The 22,777-nt window shown below is 49.6% G+C and overlaps 6 protein-coding genes across 6 annotated transcripts; 3 read left to right on the top strand and 3 right to left on the bottom strand.

Annotated features, from left to right (window-relative positions):
* The first annotated feature begins 140 nt into the window (after positions 1-140).
* On the top strand, positions 141-1,788 carry BO87DRAFT_379961 (60S ribosomal protein uL18). The gene is made up of 3 exons (XM_025624192.1): positions 141-180; positions 369-406; positions 476-1,788. The coding sequence occupies exons 1-3, from the start codon at positions 178-180 to the stop codon at positions 1,335-1,337; spliced, it is 903 nt and encodes a 300-aa protein (XP_025475795.1). The 5' UTR covers positions 141-177; the 3' UTR covers positions 1,338-1,788.
* A 1,299-nt stretch (positions 1,789-3,087) lies between these two features.
* Positions 3,088-4,385, bottom strand: BO87DRAFT_400561 (uncharacterized protein; the record flags this gene model as incomplete). The annotated part of the gene is made up of 7 exons (XM_025625534.1): positions 3,088-3,128; positions 3,163-3,234; positions 3,273-3,285; positions 3,344-3,467; positions 3,789-3,896; positions 4,136-4,204; positions 4,291-4,385. The coding sequence occupies 7 exons, from the start codon at positions 4,383-4,385 to the stop codon at positions 3,088-3,090; spliced, it is 522 nt and encodes a 173-aa protein (XP_025475794.1).
* Positions 4,068-8,569, top strand: BO87DRAFT_379960 (putative cell wall biogenesis protein Mhp1). Its single transcript, XM_025624191.1, has 3 exons — positions 4,068-4,509; positions 4,575-7,454; positions 7,517-8,569. The coding sequence occupies exons 1-3, from the start codon at positions 4,458-4,460 to the stop codon at positions 8,179-8,181; spliced, it is 3,597 nt and encodes a 1,198-aa protein (XP_025475793.1). The 5' UTR covers positions 4,068-4,457; the 3' UTR covers positions 8,182-8,569.
* Positions 8,570-8,737: 168 nt separating this feature from the next.
* BO87DRAFT_157864 (ATP-binding cassette long-chain fatty acid transporter PXA2) lies at positions 8,738-11,491 on the top strand. The gene is made up of 4 exons (XM_025618226.1): positions 8,738-9,458; positions 9,524-10,160; positions 10,225-11,122; positions 11,196-11,491. The coding sequence occupies exons 1-4, from the start codon at positions 8,949-8,951 to the stop codon at positions 11,269-11,271; spliced, it is 2,121 nt and encodes a 706-aa protein (XP_025475792.1). The 5' UTR covers positions 8,738-8,948; the 3' UTR covers positions 11,272-11,491.
* glpV (glycogen phosphorylase) lies at positions 11,419-14,817 on the bottom strand (the record flags this gene model as incomplete). Its single annotated transcript, XM_025628160.1, has 8 exons — positions 11,419-12,118; positions 12,175-13,940; positions 13,994-14,071; positions 14,141-14,244; positions 14,297-14,358; positions 14,411-14,446; positions 14,511-14,523; positions 14,639-14,817. 8 exons carry the CDS (start codon positions 14,815-14,817, stop codon positions 11,711-11,713), a joined length of 2,646 nt encoding a protein of 881 aa, XP_025475791.1. The 3' UTR covers positions 11,419-11,710.
* Positions 14,818-16,902: 2,085 nt separating this feature from the next.
* Positions 16,903-19,210, bottom strand: gpaB (guanine nucleotide-binding protein subunit alpha gpaB). Its single transcript, XM_025618225.1, has 6 exons — positions 18,605-19,210; positions 18,169-18,514; positions 17,980-18,108; positions 17,790-17,919; positions 17,492-17,730; positions 16,903-17,436 (listed from the first exon to the last, which is right to left on the bottom strand). Exons 1-6 carry the CDS (start codon positions 18,729-18,731, stop codon positions 17,337-17,339), a joined length of 1,071 nt encoding a protein of 356 aa, XP_025475790.1. The 5' UTR covers positions 18,732-19,210; the 3' UTR covers positions 16,903-17,336.
* Positions 19,211-22,777: the final 3,567 nt, after the last annotated feature.

The raw sequence follows: 22,777 nt of genomic DNA, 5'->3' as shown, positions 1-22,777 counted from the left end.
GTAAGTGGTGGTACATACTTCGGTCCTTCAGCCCGCTCGTGGCCAACCGCAGTCTGGCGCCGGGATGCAGCCACGCTAAGCGAAGCCTTCCACAAAAGACATCCCACGAAATTTCCCATCTCTTCTTTTGCAGCCACCGTCGACAACCCCCGTCATCAACCAGCGGCAACCGTCAAAATGGTGAGTTTTGCTGTAATTCTCAAGTGACTGGGAACCGACTTCGTCGCAAATTCCCCCGTCGCCTGAACGAAAATTTCAGGTCATCCCACGTGGGCGACCGCACTGTGGGATTGGAAACGGGTCTTTGCAAGATGCTTCGGACGGTCTTTCTCTGAAGCGCAAATTGCTGACTCGACTGTGTCTTGTAGCCTTTCCACAAGCTCGTCAAGAACAGCGCTTACTACAGGTAAGAAATTTACAAGACTCCTCATTTCGTCAAAAATTGTCCTGGAACTAACAAAATTTCTCTCTACAGCCGCTACCAGACCAAGTACCGTCGTCGCCGTGAGGGTAAGACCGACTACTATGCCCGTAAGCGCTTGATCACCCAGGCCAAGAACAAGTACAACGCCCCCAAGTACCGCCTGGTCGTCCGCTTCACCAACCGCGACATCATCACCCAGATCGTCTACTCTGAGATCTCCGGTGACAAGGTCTTCGCCAGCGCCTACTCCCACGAGCTCAAGCGCTATGGCATCACCAACGGTCTGACCAACTGGGCTGCCGCCTACGCCACCGGTCTCCTCCTTGCCCGCCGTACCCTCAAGAAGCTCGGCCTGGATGAGCAGTTCCCCGGTGTCGAGGAGGCCGATGGCGAGTACACCCTCACCGAGGCCGCTGAGACCGACGAGGGCTCCCGCCGCCCCTTCAAGGCTTTCCTTGATGTCGGTCTTGCCCGTACCTCCACTGGTGCCCGTGTCTTCGGTGCCATGAAGGGTGCCTCCGACGGTGGTATCTTCGTTCCCCACTCCGAGAGCCGCTTCCCCGGTTTCGACATCGAGTCCGAGGAGCTCGACGCTGAGACTCTCCGCAACTACATCTTCGGTGGCCACGTCGCTGAGTACATGGAGGGTCTTGCCGACGACGATGAGGAGCGCTTCCGCTCCCAGTTCCACAAGTACCAGGAGGCTGGTGTTGAGGCTGGTGACATTGAGGAGCTCTACACTGAGGCCCACAAGGCCATCCGTGAGGACCCCTTCAAGAAGGACGAGGATGCTGGTGAGAAGAAGACCAAGGAGGAGTGGAAGGCCGAGAGCAAGAAGTTCCGTCCTGTCCGCCTCACCCGCGAGCAGCGCAAGGAGCGTGTTGAGCAGAAGATCCGTGAGCTTGCTGCTTAAATGTCGGACTTCTGAGGCCGATCGTGCTTGATGGTTTTTACCCCCAAAAAAGAAACTTTGAGTGCGATAGTCAAAAAAAGTTTGATAATTCTCTTTGAAATATAGGGGAATTAAGGTTCTTCTTGCCCACTACTACTTCTTTTTTTCTGTGATATCCAGTAGTCTTGATGAAATCTTCATGACCGGAGTTTATATGGCAGGGTTGAGTTTTTATGCGTTCGGAGCAATTAAGGAACGCGCACAATGGGATATTAATTGACCATCTACGAAGTGCTCCGGTAAAATGGCAATGTAGACACTAGACACAACTTGTAGAAACCACAATAACGCCCGCTGTACTAGTGTCACAGTGGACCATCATCATAACGCCCCGCCATCCTTTAATTGTCTTACATTCTCAGTCCAAGTGGACTCATTCATCGATGGATTGTTCGAAGACCCCTCTCGGATATGTGGGGGAGAACAAGCAGCAAAATTTCGGTAGATAGCCCAAAAGCATTGTGCAACCCTCAAGGAGCATCTTCCCGCTCTGGGTAACATGCATCGCGCACTAGTCCTCATTCGGTCTAGCCCTGAAGCCCTAACTGCCATTCCTGTGCCGTCACTCTCGGAACATGTTGCTCTGTCCGGCCAATTGCTTCGAGATGATGAGGCTGGCTGGATAGTATACCTGCCTCGGAGAATGTAACCTGTACCATTTGTTCTGTCTGATGGGGCCATGGAGAAAATTTTTGTGTCTGCATCGGACTAATGTTGTTCTTTTGACGCAGTCCATGACGAGTTGATATTTCTAAACGAATGCGGATGCTTCGGCATGGTCGTACGAAGACAATGCTTGCTACTGGTTACTTACTACTAGTAGTGGGTTAGCTAGGCACTTGTTGGTGGTTGATGGCAGACAACAATAACAGCAACAACGACCCAACCCGAGTAGATCGGACGCTACTGTGTAGTACTACCAACTAAGTAGTAAGTATACTCTGTAGGCGGGTAGATATTCAGCCCCAGGCTTAATCTGATGAATGAGTGAATGACATGTCATTCCTTAAGCGAGAGGAAAAAAAACTGGCAGATGACATCATCCGACTTTCTAGTTAAGCATATTCTGCGCAACGATCATCCATGCTTTTCAGGCTGATCTGTGTAACACCGTATGACATTTCCATCCTTCTTTTTCAGTCGTCAAGCCTCATGCGTCGGAGCTGATATTCCATTAAGGGCGCCGCCGTTCAAAGTACGTACGTACTAACTAACTTGGCTACGTACTTTGAGCAGGGATGGCAAAAAGAAAGGTGCACTTTGCTGGTTAGAGTGTATGATCAACATGTTCTCCTCTCGGGTTCCATAAAGTGGATCGCGTTAAGTTCAATGGATCAAGGCACCACGTACTATGGGAACATGGGTTATTATACTCTGTTATTCGGGTTGTTTAATTTGCCATCGGATTCGAGTCTTTGGATTTTCGGTTTGCTTTCCTTCAGATGTCTCGGAGACATAAACTTACTATCTCATGGTTGTGTCCGCTGAGAGGGCCAGGTGTGATGATCATGATGGGCGTGTGGTGAGAACGCCACTCGAAAGGGAAACTGAAGAGCGGGACTTTGAGATACCAGTAGTGGGTAGATGCTGGAGATAGTAGAGGGTTAGTTAAGAAAGGAGATCGCTCGCGTGGCTTATCATTCGATCAGTTCTTGCTGTTGGACAGACATCAACTCATAACTAAACTATATTATTAACCAGAACAAGAGATCTAAGTAGTAGCTGTGGGATTGCAGTCGATCGGGTCAGGTGCTAAAAAGAGGAGTATCTAGAACCTATCACGTACACACACACATTATGTAGAGTAACCCAGGAAAGAGTAAACGAATGGCGAGATGAACAACGCACACGAAGATTACTTAGTACTCCAGAATCTAATTACTCCATACACGGTACCCATAATTACTTTCTGGTAGTCTAGTAGTGTCGGGCGCTGAATGCGACCATCAGCTCCAAACGAACGGTACTAGCCCGCCCAGGTTTAGGATTATCTGGAAATCGATGATTTGCGGGTTCGCGTACGCACTTGTAATTTCAGCACCGGTTGAGGGTGGGCTTGGCAGGGTGTCGTGTGAGTTCTGTCCTCCAATTCTCCTCGGCAAACAAATCAGGCGGAATATGCGGAAAGAACGCGTGGAAAGTGGCAAGAAGACTCCCCCGTCAGTCCATTTTTGGGGAGTGGGAAAAGGACAAAAAGGGTCATCATTCGATGCAGGTATCGGGTGAGGATATCATCAGTCGATACATTTGTATTTTATTGATCTTAAGTACTTCTGTAATGTGTGCAGGGTGCAGGGCCAAAGCGCAATGCTAAGGTTGCTTTAGTGAGATGAGAAGAGTCGACAGGGGAGCCAAAGTACTTCTCCGTAGACGGAGGGGGAGAGGATATGTGTAAGAAACGGTCACAAGTACCCGTTTCTAATACCGTCTAGTAATTTCTCCGCAACGGACTCGAGTATGTAATCGCCGAACTCCCCACTGGCGGGAATCATGCTATGCCCACTAGTCCCAGTTGAGCCACTTCCCTCCTCATCCCGATCGCCTTCAGTTCAACTGGTTTGCTTTGCCCGCAACCCTTTTCTTTCCCTTCTCTCCCTTTTTCTACTCTAGACTCTTTTCGAAAATACTAGCTTTCCCTCTCCTCCTTGACATCCCCATCTTTCATTACATTCCCCTTTCCCCCTCGTCATATCCTTCTCCCCCCCCCCCCCCCCCCCCCCCTATTGACGTCGCTCGTCTTACGTTCTTGTCCCCGTTACTCCGCTGTGTCACCATGTCCGCAGTACTTCGCCGCAGTACCATGATGGAATGTACCCACCGTCACCGTTCTTAATCATCCGCTGGCTGAAACTGTGATTTTTCATTCTCGTCGCGAGGCATAGTAGATCTGTCGGATCATTCTATTTTGGACTACTCGTGCAGTGATATAGCCTCCGAAATTCGATCTGTATCCACTATCGCGCCAACCGGGCTCAGCTTTCGCCTGAGGACCGCCGCTTTGCCGTTCATCAGCGAGCTGACGTCGTCTCTCTTACACCTGGTTATCTAGCATACTGTGATTGAATCGCATACGGACTCAAAATGGAAGGGATTGAGACTGTGGATGTCAGCTGGCTGCATCACTCGCAAAAAGGTAAGCCGGACGTCGCTCAATTGCTACTATGTCTTTGTGTGTACCTTTCCTAACTCGATCGCAAGACCATCTGTCGCGCTGTAAATCGGCATCATCAGTGGTTAGCGATAAATCTGTCGCGGATCCAGATGTCGCAGATGCCCAAGAACGAAGTCTCGAAAAACCAAGCACTACCGATAATAACTCTTCAGCATCAGCCCCCCTCACTCCTACCATATCTAAGAGTTCGTCACAAGAAGATGGTGCGAAGGCCACGAAGGAGGTCAAAAATGAAGACAAGTCAGTGGAGGGAAAGCCTACTGGCACATCGCCAGCTACTCCGAAAACCGCGCCTAGGCCGGTTACCGGACGAAGGAACTCTTGGATATCGACCCTGAGCTCCAAGTTTTCCTCTGGTTCTACTCCACCGTCGCAGTCGAATATGAAGGCACAGCAGAGCCCGAAGGCGACCTCTCCTGTTTCGAAAATGGACATGCATAATCCTTTCGGTGCGGCATATTCTCCAAAGGACAAGGAAGAAGAGAGGACGAATGAGAATAGCCCTTTCGCCTCAACATCTCCAAAAGGTCCTTCGTTCCTTCAGAGCGCCTTCCGGAAACTTTCGTCATCCGCATCTGGTGGCACTGGTAAAGCCGCTTCTACTGGGACGATCTGCCAACGTCGCGTAATGAATATCGATCCGGATCGAGATAGGTGCAAGATCCCGGATCTGAATCCTGCCAAATTGCGCCGTGTCGCTTTCTGTGTGGATGTGGAGATCGCTGGGATATCCTACCGAGAATCGGATGAAGACAGCCCACCAGCAAGTAGTAGGCGACGTCCTGTCCCAGAGGTTAACAACCAAAAGTCCAAACGATCGCATATCAAGTCGAAAGAGAAGGAGGAAGCTGCCGCGTTAAAGAATCCCCAGGCTGTGGTTTCCTCCAAGGACAAGAGTAGCCCAACAAACGGGGCGGATGGGAAGACTTCTGGGTCACCAGACACGCCGCCAGCTGAAGCGAATGCCAATGGCGAGACGAAAGAGCCAACACGAAAGCAGGAAAAGAAGAAGAGGTCAGAAGAAGAAAGGCGTGAGCGGAGGGAAAGAAGACGCAGACAGGCAGAAGCAAATGGCTCCATACCCATGCAACTCACAGCCGACGGCCAGGAATATGGCTGCCGAACGCCTGCATCTAACACGAGCCGTACCAAGACACAGAGTCATCCAACGACAGATCCTGTGCGGATATATAGACGCTGTTGTCAACTGCGCGAGACGCCTGTGCTCAAGCGTATAGTTGACGAGATCTCATCACCTTCCTCCACGTTAGCCGAGTCTCCAGGAACCGTGGCCGTGCTTGACCTCAGCGACTTCCCTATGACGGCCGAGGATATTGCTACTTTCTGCGATTGGCTCGCTGTTGTACCCGTTCGAAAACTCATCATTGAAAGATGTGCTCTGACTGACGACTCGGTGCGATCTATTCTCGCTGCACTACTTTCCACTAGAACTGTGGAACAGATGATGCAGCGGCGTAGAAAGGGAAAGAAGGCAGAGGTGGTGACTTCGGAGAAAGAACAGCGGTTCAGCGTCGTTGAGAAGGTGTCGCTGAAAGATAACCCCAAAATCGGACCAGAAGGATGGCGTCATATCTGCCTATTTGTCCACCTTTCAAAATCCTTGAAGGCGATCGACTTGTCCGGCATTCCTCTTCCCAAGACACCCATTACTGTCAACTGCTCCAACAAAGGAGCCTCGCAAACCCAGAACGTCACCAACGTAGCAACTCTCTTCGCGACTTCGCTCGCACAACGCTTTGGCGAGGACCACTTGGAAGAATTGCTGCTGAGCGAATGCCGACCTACGACCGAAGATGTGAAGAAAATATGTGATGCAGCCACAACCCTTGGCTTGAGGAGACTTGGCTTCGCCAATAACGAGCTGAGCAGGGAAGGTCTGGAGCACATTGTTGATTATCTCAAGGCAGGGAAATGCGAGGGGCTAGATCTGGGTGGAAATCCCATCCAAGACCAGTTGGACTTGATCATATCGTCTTTCACGGGAGACCACCCGCTGTATGCTCTTAGCTTGGCTGACTGTTCACTTACGCCTTCTACCGTCTACCCCTTGTTCCAAGGATTGACAAAATTGCCGGACCTTCGTTTTGTCGATTTCTCCCACAATCCAGGTCTTTTCACTATGCAGCCCGATGCGCTAGCAACCTTCCGGCGTTTTCTTCCCAAAATGCCTGCTCTCAAACGCATCCATTTGGCCGACGTCAACTTGTCTCCTGACCAAACCATTGCTCTGGCCGAGGTCCTCCCCGAATGTCCCAGCTTATGCCACTTGAACATTCTCGAAAACCCAGCCATTACGGCATTGGCATCTGCGACGGATCCCGCCAATCAAGAAGAGGCATGTGCTGTGTATGCATCCTTGATGGCGGCAGTGCGTGTTTCCAGAACGATCATAGCCGTGGAGATAGAAGTCCCTACTGCCGAAAACAACGAGGTTGTGAAGGCTTTGGCTTCCCAGATAGTCGCCTACTCCCTCAATAATCTGGAGCAAGGTGCCATTGCAGCAGAGTTTTCCGATCCAACAGATACACCCACGAGATCAGCCGTCCATGTTCCGGAGATTTTGCAGCATATCGTCGGCCACGGTACTGGAGATGAGGTGGAGGAAGTTGACGAGGCTGCACCCGATGAGGACTATGTCATTGGAGGGACCGGCGTCGTCAAAGCTCTCGGTGTTTGCCTCGGTAACGTGGATCGCCATATGCCAGGAGACCAGTCCGGACCCCCAAGTGGCACAACTACACCCAGGCATAGGAAATCCAGGTCTTATGTCACTAAACGACCCCGTGACATGTCTAAAAACCTCTTGGAGTCTGCACGTAATATCCGGACGCGAATCCAGTCGGCCCTTGTGCGCGAAGATAAGGCCGGCAATGACACCAATTACCGTATGTTGCCTTTCTTACTCCCCCTCTTTAGGTGGTGATGCTAACTAGCTTTTCCACTGCAGGGCGTCTTCAATTCCTTGACTTCACCTTACAGCGCATGATCCAGCGATTTGAGGACGAATATCCTGAGACCCGCATCATACCCCAGTCCATCCCATCGTATGCGATCCAGGATACTAGCTCACAGGGTTCTAACGACGACGCATGGAACGGGCCCGTGTCTGAAAACACCCAGCTGAATGGCACCTGCGCTGATGCCGAGGCCGTGGCAGATGACGAGGAGGAGCAATATGCCGTCCGACTATCGCGGTCAAGCTCGATTACGTCGCTTCATTCACGCGCAATGACCTCCGAGGAAGGCCATGTTCACCGTCTTGGGCAGAACATTCGGCGCGATTTCCTCCGGCCTTCGTTCGATCAGGCTGACGATGATATGTCGGCATTCTCATTCGAAGAGTCCCATATGGCCGCTTTGCGTGATAAACTTGATCGTCTGCAGGAGGAACAAACCCACACACCTTTTGAGAGTGTGGATGCGGACAAAGCGCTGGGAGATCTGGGTAACACAGTGGAGGAGTTATGGGCCGCTCGTAAGAACGATGCGGAAACCTTTGAGAAGTTCCGGCAAAGCCAAATCGCTGCGCAATTCAACAGTGGCAAAAGGACATCGTCTAGCAGGAGCAATGGGAACGACGATACCGAATCAGATCAGCAGGCTTCTTTCTGAGTTGGAACCTGGGTTGACTGGGTTAATCATAGCCGATTTTTGGCTTTTGTTCATACCCACAGGTGCTTCTACCCTCGTCTAGCTGGCGATGAGGCTACTATTTCTGTATGGACGGATGACTGGGATCTCTGCCGGCAGAGGATGGCCCTTGTTTGTATATAGGTCACCGACAAGCGTGACATTATTATCTGTATTCTAATCTACTTCGCACATGCGATGTGTATCTGCGGTGGCAATCTCCTTTCTTTTTTACCTATTGTTTGTTGTTCTTTTTCATAATGGGAGGGGGGAAATCTAGGCTAAGGGTGGGTAAAGGCGTTGGTACTGAAGGTGCATGGGGAAATCTGGGGCATATAGGAAGTTGAGAACTACAAGAGGTGGTGAGAGTAGGTTGTTAATGTTGATAATAACTATGCGTTGTGATATTAGCGATGGTGGACGAGTTAATCAATAGTCAATAGTTGAGTGGAATGTAAACAGTTCCCCGCTTAGATAAGGCGGACATCCTCGGCAGGCCCCGAGAATCCGGGGAGGGAAGGAGCCCCCGGGCCTATTCACATGTCAAGCCCCCATCCATCATCCTTCCATCGTCATCCCCTTGCTCTTCTCACCCATCATATCTCCTCCTTCCCTCCCTCCCTCTCTCTCTTCATCCTCATTCTCCTTCTCGTCCCTCTTCATCTCCCCTCCTTTCCATTTGTCCTCACCGGTCATGTTAGCCGTCATCGACTTCGGCTAACTACACTTCCGGGGTTCACGTCGCAACTATGGCTGCGCAATCCAAGTTATTTCCGCCCGAGCGGTCTATCCGACACCTCTTCTCCCGCCTGGCTGCCACCTACCTCCGTCATCGTAAACAAATCTCCCGTACTGTGTATTTAGCTCTCTTCGCCGCTCTCGTGAAACGCGTCCATAATGCCATCTCCGAGCAAAAGGCCGCCTCCCACCACCAGGAAGAACTGCGCCGACGCCCTGGAACCAGTAGTCTTGGCGAAGGCGGCGATCGTCCGCGCAAAAAGGTCGAAGTCAACCGGGAGTTCTTTCGCAATCTGCTTCGTCTGTTGAAGATCGTGATCCCCGGTTGGCGGAGCAAAGAGTTACGGCTTCTGTTTGGCCACAGTGTCTTCCTGGTGCTGCGGACACTGCTGAGTCTGTATGTAGCCGAGCTGGATGGCCGGCTGGTTAGCAATCTGGTGAGAGGGAGAGGCAAGGACTTCTTGCTGGGGCTAGTGTGGTGGATGATAGTGGCAGTTCCTGCGACATTCACGAACTCCATGGTAAGTGGCTTCATATCCACAGAAGAGAAAGGTCCAGGAGCTAAGTCCCTTCTGTGTTGCGGTAGCTATCTTATCACCAATGCAAACTCGCTCTCTCTTACCGCAAACGCCTGACAGACTACATCCATGACAAATATCTGTCGAACATGACGTTCTATGCCATATCCGCTTTGGACGATCGGGTCAAGAACCCCGACCAGCTCATCACAGTAGATGTTTCAAGGTTCTCCGACAGCCTGGCAGAGCTGTACTCCAACCTGGCAAAACCGATTCTCGACATGGCCATCTACAACTACTCTCTTTCCAAGAGTGTGGGCGGAGAAGGCCTGTTTATCATGAGCCTCTTGGTGCAATTATCCGCCAATGTTATGCGAGCCTTGACGCCACCATTTGGCAAATATGTGGCCGACGAAGCACGTTTGGAAGGCGAGTTCCGCTTCCTGCACTCGCGTTTGATCGACTACAGCGAAGAGGTGGCTCTCTACCACGGCCACGAGGCAGAAAAGGACACCTTGGATAAGGGCTACTTCACTTTGATTAAACACGTGAACCGCATTCTTCGCAGACGCTTATACCACGGATTCATGGAGGATTTCGTTATCAAGTACTTCTGGGGTGCCTTGGGATTGATCCTGTGCAGTATCCCTGTCTTCTTCCGCATTCCCGGCCAAGTCACTCAAACTATGGGCGACCGTACCGAGAGTAAGCATTTACACCCAGTCTAGAAACCTATACATCAGCACGGTGACTGACATGCATCAAACAGGCTTCGTTACCAATCGAAGAATGCTGCTTTCTTCCTCAGACGCTTTTGGGCGTCTAATGTTCTCCTACAAAGAAATCTCCGAACTAGCTGGTCACACAGCCCGTGTCTCTTCGTTGCTAGAGGTTATGGACGACCTCTTAGCCGGCCGATTTGAGAAGAAGCTTGTGTCCTCCGCCTCCACAGAAGAAAACTCCGCGATCTTATCCGGTCGCGGAGTCGTCGAGGAAAGTGATTCAATTGAATTTACTGACGTCCCTATTGTTTCACCAAACGGCGATGTTCTCGTCCGAAAATTGTCCTTCACTGTGCACCCAGGCGACCACCTTCTCATTGTTGGACCAAACGGATGCGGCAAGTCCTCCCTGTTTCGAATTCTCGGTGGCCTGTGGCCTGTCTACGGAGGCCAAGTTAAGAAGCCCCGATTTGACGACATCTTCTACATCCCTCAGCGCCCGTATCTTTCGCGAGGTACGCTCCGCCAACAAGTTATCTACCCAGACGGTGTCCGCGAAATGCGCGCCAAGGGAATTACCGACGATGATCTCTACGAGATCCTCTCAGTTGTGGAGATCGCTTCCGTTGTTGATCGCCCTGGAGGTTGGGACGCCGAGGAAGAATGGCGCGACGTCCTATCCGGCGGTCTGCAACAGCGGATAGCCATGGCCAGACTATTCTATCATCGGCCAAAGTTCGCCATTTTGGACGAGTGCACCTCCTCGGTTACTTTGGAGATTGAACGGGTCATGTACGAAACAGCCAAGAAGCTAGGTACTACGCTGATGACTGTGTCCCACCGACGGAGTCTTTGGAAATATCACAAGAAGATTCTGCAGTTTGATGGGCAAGGAAGCTACATCTTCACTGGTCTGGACTGGGAAAAGAGACTAAAGTTGGAAGAGTAAGTTGCTCCGCTCCGAGTTGTTTTGGTGGCTGCATCATGGGAGATGAGCTAACACAGCGCTTTATTACAGTGAGAAGGAGGAGCTGGACCTCCAACTTCGTATGGTGCCAGAGTTGCAGAGGCGCATGGCTGAATTGAGCGCGTAGGGCCGTGATTCGTTCACGTGTTCATTTGCCTGAAGGGATATAGAGTATATATGGGGTTTATAGTTGTTGTCGCTGTGTCACTAGCCGTGAAATGGTTGCGTTATGGTATGTGTAGCGCGTTTGGGGCAACTTACACATTCATGGTTAATGTAGAAGACATATGGAACTTTGTAAGAACAGTTAGTTGCATAGAATATAGCTGTTTGATAATTGCTGATCCAAACAATGAGTTACTGCCGAGTGAGTGAATGGCTCCGTCATAAGCATCTCTCTCCTGTTCACCGGGCAGCGTTACGAGTGTAGGATCCATGTAATACTAGAAGTTCAATCCAACTCGCCAAGAGGAAAGAAAAGCGGAAGAATAGAGCGGGTGACAACATGGCAAACCGAAAGGAAGGACCAGATGATGCAGGAGTCCAACTTCAACAATGGCCACTGTCTAATTCTCCACCTCGAGGGGCTCTACATTCCAAATGCTTTCGGCGTACTCATTGATCACGCGGTCGGTCGAAAAGAAACCCATGCGGGCAACACTGGTGATGGACTTGGCTAACCACTCTTCGCGGTTCTGGAACGACTCATCAACCAAGTCCTGCGTGGTAATATACGAATTGAAGTCGTCAGACACTAGGTAGTAATCTCCGTGCTCAACAATGGAGGCGATGAGTGCGGAGAAGTTGTTGACGTCACCGAACATGCCGCCACGAATTGCATCGAAGACTTTAGCCAAGTGAGGATCAAGCTGGAAATCGCCGTAGAGGTGTCGGTGGCGAAGCTCTTCCACATCTTCTGCTAGATTTCCAAAGAGGAATATGTTCTGCTCCCCAATTTCTCTGGTAATCTCGATCTATACAGGGGCAATCGTCAGTGCTAGCATCGCAGACGGGATATAGGGCTTCATACGTTAGCACCGTCGCAAGTTCCAATGATCAAGCCACCGTTCATGACGAATTTCATGTTACTAGTACCGCTGCCCTCCGTACCAGCGGTAGAGATATGCTCGCTGATATCAGACGCTGGACAGATGATTTCGGCCTTACTGACGTTGTAGTCCTCGACAAAGATCACCTTCAGAAGATCACCAACTTCAGGGTCATTGTTTACCACGGAGGCAACTTTGTTAATCAGGTGAATAACAGTCTTTGCCATCCAGTAGCCTGGGGCTGCTTTGCCTCCAAAGACAGACACGCGCGGCAGTGCCTTCTTTTTCTCTTCCGCAGACATTGACTTGATCCTCAAGTATCGGTGGATGACACCGAAGATGTTAAGCTGCTGCCGCTTGTACTCATGGATACGCTTGACTTGAATATCAAACAAAGCCTGTGGATTTACACTGTAACCGGTGGTCTCTTTGATGTGTTTAGCGAGACGAATCTTGTTCGCGGTCTTAATCTCGGCCCATTCACGTTGGAATGCCTTGTCATCGACGAAAGCCTCGAGCCGGTCCAGAAGTGTCAAATCAGTCAAGAATTGATATCCTCCGAGCCTGGAAGCGATTAGATCAGACAAACGTGGGTTTGCCTGGTGTAGCCAACGACGTGGAGTAACTCCATTGGTGACATTGGTGAACTTGTCCGGGCCGTATATTGTCACGAAATCTTTGAAAAGGGTGGTCCGCAATAGATCTGAGTGTAGTTCTGCGACCCCATTGACTTTATGGGAGCCAATAATCGCGATGTAAGCCATCCTCACCATCTTCGGGTGGGACTCTTCAATAATCGACACCCGGGACAGTAAGTCTCTATCTTGCGGAAAGTTCTTCTCGACATGCTGGAGGAAATATAAGTTGATGTCGAAAATGATCTGCATGTGCCGTGGTAGCAGGTTTTGCACCAACGGGACAGACCACTTCTCCAGGGCCTCTGGCAAAACCGTGTGATTCGTGTATCCGAAGGTCTTTGTCACGATGGCCCATGCCTCGTCCCACTCGAGACCTTCGTTATCAATCAAGATGCGCTGAAGTTCGACTATAGCCAAGGTCGGGTGAGTGTCATTCAATTGAATGGCAACCTGATCGGGGAACTCGCTCCAAGCTCTCTTGGTCTTCTTGAATCTCCGGACAATGTCGAACAGAGAGGCAGCACACCAGAAGTACTGTTGTTTAAGTCTTAGCTCCTTACCCCTGTCGAGGTTGTCGTTCGGATAGAGCACCGCAGAGATTGTCTCCGCACGTTGTTGCTCTGCGACAGCACTTTCGTAATCGCCAGCGTTGAATTTCTGGAAGTTGAATTCTCCGCTGGAAGCCTTGCAAGACCACAGCCGAAGATTGTTCGTGGTCCGTGTGCCATAGCCCGGGACAGGAACATCGTATGCTACTGCTTGCACAGTTTCGCCATCTTGCCAGGAGTGGATGGTTTTACCATTCTCATCCTGGTATTTTCTCACCCAGCCATAAAACTGAATATCGACAGTGATTTCATGCCGAGGGAACTCCCATGGGTTGAAGTCAAGCCAGTAGTCGGGGACTTCCATCTGATACCCGTCTACAATTTCCTGCTTGAAAATACCATAACGGTAGCGTAGACCGTAGCCCCAGGCTGGATAGTTCAATGTCGCCAGACTGTCGAGTAGGCACGCAGCCAAGCGTCCAAGACCTCCATTTCCCAGTGCAGCATCATGCTCCTGGCTAATGACATCTTCGACTCGGAAGCCAAGGTCCTTCAGACCCTCTTATCTCATAGGATTAGTAGGATGCATTGGGCATTTGTTCCAGGATTCCTACCTCTTGCAACGTCCTTCAAGCCGACATTGAGCATGGCATTATCCAGAGCTCGGCCCATAAGGAATTCGAGAGAAAGATCTGGCAAGGGTTGTTAGTGTTGTCACAGATAAGTGAATGATAGTCCAAGTAGTTCAAGGATCCGCTCACAATACACTCGCTTCTGGTCGGCAGAAGCTTGTCGCTGTTGCGTCTTATTCCATTCGATGATCAAGCGATCTCGAAAGGCTAGGGCGGTTCCAGAGTATGCGGCCCTAATACGTCAGCGGTTGGTTCCCTGATGCTGTCCAGCGAGGGTCAAAATACAATTCGTCACAGTTGTACAAGGAGCGAGCCAAAGTAGTTTCGATGTGCCGGACCAGCTCATCCTATTCACATCATTAGTGAAATGCTCGACGCTGTATGTACTATCCAACTTACTTCGAACTCTTCTTTGTTGGCAAATCCATTGACGGACTATGACAAAAACAGACTTAGCAAAACGATCTCAGATCCCAAAGCGCGTCATCAATTTTCCTACGTGCTTCCGCCATCTAGGATACAATGCAGGTCAGCGATACTCCAATGACGGTTTCATATGAAACAAGCTTGCGACTATGGAGAGTGACGGCTATAATGACAAAGAGTTGGATCAGGATCAATACTCACGCCTCCCTAAGATGCTCCGGAATACTAGCTTCGACACTTTTGATCTCTGCAGGTCCGAAGCCAGTGAAGGTACGTCTGTGCTTGGGACGGCTAAAGCCGGGACCAATGGGTCCCTGAAGCTCAGACACTGGAGCTCCAACCGAAGGCTTTCTTTCTCGACGAGGCTGTTCCGAGGCCATTGTAGCTGAACAAGCGTTGAAGTGGCGGAAACACTAGCTGGTTCAAGAAGTGGTCAATAGACTAGCCCAACGATTTGAGGATGAGGCATTCAATAACAAAGAAGCCTGAGCTAAGGAAGCGCCTCGATTACTATAGTGGAATAAGGCGAAAGAATAAAAGGGGGGGGGGGAGAAAGATTTGGGAGGAAGGAGGAGAAGACAAAGAAAGAAGAAGGAAGGAAGAGGGAGAGGGGTGGGAGCGAGGTACTCTAAGTAGTACCACGGACTGACTATACTTCACTATAGTAAGAATAGAAAATAGCAGACCTTCACTTCCCCCTCCTTCCCTTTCTCTTCATCAACCGCGTGACAAGGGTGTCTAAATCGCAATGCTGGGATCAAAGCAGGGCATGCGAGACAACCGGGAGGGGTAATATCGAAGTCTGGGATGGCAGTTGACGATAGATGGAGGAGGATCGAACAGGAATCCGGAATGGATGATCATACGTTTGGCCCCCGGGTTCTCATGCAATGTCGTGCGAGGAAAAGTGTCTAGGCTTTCATGGAACTTTCAACTAGCTCAATTCGCAAATTGAGCAGCGTAACTGGGCAACGCCCCAAGCTGCCGTGTAGCTCCTTGAATGCTGGACGAGCATTGGATGATGAAGGAGGATGTGTGTGTGTTGACTGACGGATTGTCCGGAACTGGGCCTGAACTCAATAGAAGCCACAACGTTTCCTTGGATTGAGGGGTTTTAGGGGACAGAAACGAGACAAGACAACATGAATTAATGCATCACTGCTCCACCACCACCATCTCATCCGTCTGACAGTCGCCGTCTGGCCTGACCGGAGCTGCCGCTATGACGCATGGTGATCGAGGGGGGGAAAAGTAGTAGTAACTAAGTAGTGGAGTGGATAGAGGAAGGATTGACTCTGGACTTGGGAGACGGTGTATTGATACCGTATAGTAAGTAGGAGTCCTGTCTTGTCTTGTCTTGTCTCTGAATACTTACTCCTTTCAACTACTTCCATTAATACCAACAGTTGCTACTTACTTTCTTGTATCGCCAGAACTACTACTGCTACTGCTACTACAGGTCTGGTCTCAACGCCATCAACCACATGTATTGATGCATGCAATACAATGTACTATTTCTGTTCTTCTTCTTACATTTCCCTCTTTTGATTGCATCTTCCTTTTCTACAGCTCTTTGAAATAAATCTACTACTAACCACCCGCCCGCAGCTCAGTCCTCCGGGTCCAGTCCATCTCCGGCCTCATCCCCCCCACCCCCGCACTGCAACCTTCCTGTCCGATCGGCGGGTCATCAACGTTCTCCCCCGTCCATCATTTCATTCGAGCGCTAGGATCGACGGTCTGAGCTCGAGGAACTCCGCGCGAGCCATGGGCCTTTCCCCATGACTTTTGCACGGTGCAAGCCCTCTCCAATGTCTTGACTGGTTCCCGTGAACTAGCGGAAGAAACCATGAAGCGGCGCTCGGAGCTTCCCATACCTACATGCCCAGTCGACCTCGCTGCGAATTGCCTGGTTACACTCTCAACCACCAGCGGAGACGGTGATGATGTCTGGAGGCACTGCCACAGCTGGCCTTGCCCTAGATATGCTCGCCTTTTGGGCGGGCAAGAGAACGTCGAAAGAAGTAACATCGACTTCAAGACAGTAAGCAGCACGCGTTACAGCATCATCTGATGGGAGCCGCTCCGCTTGCAATGGGCAGCATCACTGCACAAAGGGCACGGTGACATTTCATGGGTAAGAGATCAATTGCATGCATAGGATCGCTACAACAAGCTGCGTGGTATAGACGGGACGATAAAGGATCAACAGCAACGAGTAAAACAGAATGCTGGGTAATAGCCTAGAAAATTAGAGAAGTATGTAAAGAGAGATCGCCATTAGATGCAGAGTCAAGTCATGGGAAAAGAAAAGAAAAGGGTTATAGGAAATTCCGGGGGCATGAAACAGTATATCAAAAGGCTTTGCGCAGTCCACGTGCAAAGAATGTAATGCCAAGGCCTGTAGCTCGCTCTTCCTGTTATTGAAGACATTGAGCGCTTTAATTGAAGATCAGCCCCAGGAGTTGGACGTGGTCTGTTATGGCCGATGCAGATAGAAAAGCCCCAAGAAACATATCATCCTGAAATGATCACAAATGAGAAGGAAAAATTGACACCATGCCACAAATTCCAATGACCATGAACCAACCCAGCGCCAGGCACATTGAACTGTGAGGTCAACTTAGCACCGTAACGCCGATGCCTACCGACTGAACACAATATGATGAACAAACGAACAAAGTAAATCGAAAGATAACGAACGCCAAAGCTGCAAACAGGGTGCAAACCAGAAGCATCAAAGCTTCAGAGAGAAATGAGGTTCATCAGTAAAACCGGGCCGGAAGACTGACTAGTGAGAGGGCAGATAGGACGGCCTCTACTCAACGTAGGCAATCGCCAAAGTGGAGAATCTCGGTAACATAAACCGGGTCTAGCTGCTCTTCTAACGATAGCTGCCTCACAGAATACCCGAATCCTTAAGGGCATTTTGCAGGATTGTTTCCTTTACAGCGGCGAATACCAGACGGATATTTGTTGTGTCGGTGGCCTGAGTCAGACTTGAGGGCGAATTAGTGAGTACACAGCACGAAAACGACTTTGATCAGAACTTACTGAGGGTAGAGATTCAGATGCGCTCTGTTGACTTGATTGAATCTCCAAAGAAGGTATTTGGCCGCCCGATTCACGTCATTGCCGCCTGAATAGTCCGGAAAGTAATGGTTCAATGGAGACCGAGGAAGCTTTTGTTTGAAAAGATCGACCTTGTTTAGGAAAAGAATTATGCTCGTTCGCATGAACCATCGAGAATTGACCACGGAATCGAACAGGACTAAGCTTTCCATCATGCGATTCTGAAAAACCAGATCAGCAGGGGCGCATGGGCAGGGTGATGAAGCGCTCCGAGACATACCTGGTTGCTCTCCTCCAGTAATACTTGGTCATACTCACTCAACGCTACGCAGAAGATGATGGATGTTACGTTTTCAAAGCAATGAATCCACTTCTTCCGCTCGCTCCGCTGGCCGCCAACATCGAACATACTATGTGACAAGTCAGTTAATTGTCGATGAAACAACCTTCAAGGAGAGGACAGGTCATACTGTATGCTAAGCTGGCCCATGGTAAATCGCGTCTCATATATACCTGTCGTTTTTGTTCGCGCGCGGAGTACATCATTTACGTTGGGTATGTAATCTGGGGAAGCTATCCGCTTAGCTTCATCAAAGAAACTAGAAGGACTCGGTCAGCGGCTGTGCTTGTGGTATAACTCGATTGACGCAAGCACTTACTATGGCGCAGAATCCATCAGATAGAATTCGTTCTGATGCTCCAGCACATTGGAAGTACAAGGGTCATTCCAGAGATACGTGATCGCATCACCGACCCGAGAATCCAGGGGTATATTTGGATCAGGGTCAATGTTATAATCGGAAAGGAATTGGATGTAGTCGCGGACTTTTTGACTTGAAGGTTCTAGCGAGAACTGGTGGTAGGCTGCTATGAGAGATTTGGTACAATCGAGGAGGTTCTTGTAGACCGTTAGGCGATATAAGGCCAGCTCTTCAACTGTGTACCCATTCTGGTGGATGATCTTCATTTGCTTGACGATGGTCGACTTGCCGCTTTCTCCGGAACCTACCATCACACACGAGATCACAGTTAGCAAGAGTTGCGCTTGAAACAGCATCGGCCTCCGTATAGCGGGATGAGGAGAATGCAACTAACCAAGCAATAGGATCTTGCACTCTCGCCGTAGTCGCCTAGAGTCCTCTTCTAGTTTTCGGTCGATTGCTTGGCTCCTCCGCTTCGACTCCGCATCTCCTGTCGCCTCCGTACTCACACACGAACCCATGTTCTCGGTATGATTCCCAGACAGCGAAAAGCTAACCCATTAGCTGCCTGCGGAAGGATACGGCATCAACCTGTCAGGACGCTGAGACCCGACGCCGACGGGAGAGGCGAATACCCAGACGAGTGGCAGCTCCAACGACCCAAACAGACAGATGTGATTGCGGACGGAAGGTTATGAGCGGCGCAATGGGGAGGATATCGCTGCAGCGATCGGAACGGGGAGAGTGAGAGAGACGGTGGTATATGCGATCGACAATGGAGTTCGATCAGGGATCGAGGCTTGCGCGCGTAGTGGCCGAAGGCAGAGCCACAACAGACGGCTCGAGGTCGAAACGGGGAAGGCCGGAGCGACGACAACTGCAAGCTCCCGGGGGGGGCGGAGGTGTTGGCTCGTGACGCAGGAGGTGAAAAGGAAGCAGGGGAGACAGCGAAGCAACGAAAAGACGCCGAGCCCAAGCGCGGAGTAGGATGGTTCTGCTGGAGGTTTGATCGAGAGGGTGAGGGGTGTCAAGAGAGCCAACTGCGGAGCAGGAAAGCGAGCGAGAATGACGACCTGACGCTAAAAAGGGTAGTTAAAGTCGATCGGGGGGGATGATGTGGGAGAGTGGATGAGAGCGCGGATCTCGAGTGTGAGATAATGTAAGCAATGGGGATCAGTCGTCGGTCGGGTCGATCAATCAGGCGGGTAATAGTAGTTAAGGGAGGAAGGAGATGAGATGGGATGGGATGGGATGGGATGGAGGATTGGGGGGGGGAAATAATGCGCGGACGTGTGAATATGAAAGGGAATTAGGTATTATTACTGGTCATTATAAAGGAGGAAATAAGTTCGTGTGCGTTAATTAGTAGGAAAGGAAAAATGAGGGGGTGGAGGGAGGAAGAGGAGTAAGGTGAATGGTAGGATGTGATTGATTGATGGAAGGTTAGTTCGTAGTGGTTGGTAGAGAGGATGGGATGGAATGGGGATGGGATGGGATGGGATGGATTGGCCAGTTGTGGATGATTCCCAATCGTCATCTAGACAGGTGGAAGTGGAGATGGCAGAAAGACAGAGGAGAGGATTACATACTCGCTCGATCGTAGGGGCGCCGGTGGGTATTTGGGAAAAACGTGGACCGGGCGACCCAAGCTTACCGCGAGTGAAAGACATAAAGGGAGAGATGGAGAGACCAAGAGAGAGGAGAAAGAGAACTTCTGGCGCTAAATGGGGGTTTGAATGGGTGAATGGATCTGATCGATCTTGGGGTTGTAATGTAAGTATAATAGTCCCTCTTCCCCCCCCCCAAAAAAATAACAATAATAAAAATAATAATAATAATAATAATAATAATAATAATAATACCCTCTACTATTCCGATCTTTATGTCAATGGTCGGGTTCACTTGATGGCCAAAGTTCTCCCTCTCCAGAGCATGTCTAAGATAGTAAGTACTCCTACTTCTTTTAGACCCTCCCCATTAGCCCCTAAAAGAAACATAACCCACGCTTTACCTACTACTACTAGACTACTATTCTTGTGGTCAGATTTGTGGGCAGACCGGGGGAGGCAAAAAGAAAAAGGGACTAATGTACTAGTAACTCAAAACGCCAGTGGCAGCAATTACAACGAGTCAGGCCAGACAGGGCACACTCAGTTTGCCTAGCTAGGCTTTCTCTGTCGCTCGTAATATTTTAGCGTGTGTCTTGTATTCTTCCCTTTCCTCCAACCAACACTTACTACAACGACTACTGTGCGTCCACAAACCCCGAGTGAACTAAGGGTTTGATTCTCTATTGACGGTATTGTGTCACATCTGGTCTAGAGCCGATTCGGTGGTACCCCGTGCTCCTGAATATCCAAACAAACATTTTTCGCATATTTTCTTGACGCAGGGAGTGAGTGTCGATCCTCTTATGTACTTAGATCTTCTATATGATACATTTCTTCTTTGGTTAATTATTGTGTATTTCTTATTCGTATTGATGGTATCCTTTTTCTCAGTTTCATTTACCTTTCGGAGCATCATCTTGCCCAGCAGCACATGAAGTGAGGCTGTGGCTAACAACAGCACCCGAGTGGAACACTGTGTGCTTAGAAGATCATCAGACTAACCGGGCAATTCATGAGGCTACCTGGTCACTTGTCGCTACATCCAATAGCATCATCCAACCGTCCCAATTAACTTAGTACTTTACGCTTAAGCATGATAGAAACCAGTATTCGCTGGCCTGTCGATATAAATCGGCTCAGCCCCCAATTGACTGCAAAGTACCCAACTTGTGTTATAGCCATGCTTTGGCTGTATCAAGAATACTAGTGTAGGAGCGCCCCTTGTCGAGCATCCCGTCCTGGATGATCGTTTTGGACGTATCCGAAAATGAATGACTTGATTCTAAGTTTTCTCATTTTCTCACTATGGAGTACACTAGTATCCGTTTTGAACTCCTCTTTTCCCCCCACTGCCCTCGAATCCTGCGTTAATAATAGGAACTTGGATCGGAGAAATGTTTTGAGACAACAACCATGTGCACATGAAACACTGGCTGTAGCTACCACAACTAAAGACACCCCTAGCTCTTTTTCTTTCCCCTCACCATAGTTACATCCATTTTTCTCTTGCCCATCAGAATTTTGTGCTGTAAGAACAGAAGAGGGTGTGGTAAATCCCAACCATCTCTTTACACAACAGCAGAAATTCACTTCGAGAGCGTGCCATGCGAGTGAAAAGAAAACTGAGGATGGACAACCGAGTTTAAATGCAATGGAATGATGGATTCTAATGATGACATGCCACTTATATTCATATCATGTCAGCAATTCGCGCTCGGATTTAATATTGCTTGCCCGTTGCATCTTATAATTCTGGACTTTGGAGACACGGACGGGTGACATTACGCTTCCACTCGAGGTTAATGGCCCTGTCTTGTATTTGACTATATATTCACAGCGACGTTTTGCAGCTTATAGTGGCATGTTGATTGATATTGAGCCTGAGAAGCATAAGCATTGTCCAGAACCGTTAGTCGCAGTCACTGGCTACAATCAAGGTTACATAGAATGCGGCTTCATGGACCTACCGGGCTTAGACGTTACCTCGTGTAGTAGCATGCCAACGAGTCTACGGAGTACCTCTGGTCCCATTCCCAACGGAGCCAACTTCAATGTGTTGACTGCAGGATTCATGCTGATATTAACTATTCATTAGAAAATGAAAATATGTAGTGGACCATATACTTAGGAATGTAGAGCAGTCAATAATGACTTGAATTAGACACCGCCAATTGATCTCGCAATTTACAACAGGAACTCTTCATCCAGTGTTTTGACATCAGCATTGCAACCCCTCACATAGAACGGTCATGCCGTAAGACGTTCCTTTCTTCATGCCAACATGAAATCAGTCTGTTGTAGTACAGCAGGGATGGCCGTGTCAAAGCGGCATGTTATGTGGCATTTGCCCATTGTCGAAACGTACCTCCATTGTGCCACAAACTCCTTGCAGTTATGAGAATCAGTCTTCTACCGGTCTCTCCGAACTTGAAATCTTGTGTACTTAGTATCAGGGTTGGGAGAGAAACAGCTTTATGGTCAGAGCGCAGATAATGATGGGGTTGGACCATCTCGGGTAAATTAGGTTGTATCGGCATATAGTCAGTCATCCTAAGACCTCGCTCCCCTCCTGTCAGGCAGCATGGCCGCTGCCGAGCACTAGTAGCTGCGTTGGCACCCCGTGCAAATTTCCTTGTGCTGAAACTCCTCGATTCTAATAATGGCGTACGAAGGGAAATCTGTCAAACTAACAATCATGACAGCCTGAACAGCCTTACACAAACCCGGATATAGTTTCCATACATAGCACGGAATACTGTACTAATGTTAGTATCACCTGATTGTCCTTTTCTGTCCCTTTTTCCCCCGGTTCCCCCCCTTAGCCAGAGTTAGAAGCTTTGGCGGATACAAGATTGAGTGTGCGAGAAGATCGTTGTTCGGCCGACATGTTAGATATGAATTTATCAATGGACAGGAATAATTTTGATGGGTTGTTCGTCACGAAATTGGTGGAATTG

This window comes from Aspergillus neoniger, assembly GCF_003184625.1.
Source record: "Aspergillus neoniger CBS 115656 unplaced genomic scaffold BO87scaffold_38, whole genome shotgun sequence".
Lineage (NCBI taxonomy): Eukaryota > Fungi > Ascomycota > Eurotiomycetes > Eurotiales > Aspergillaceae > Aspergillus > Aspergillus neoniger.
The sequence above is the reverse complement of the archived record's forward strand: the minus strand, read 5'-3'. Positions and strand labels throughout refer to the sequence as shown.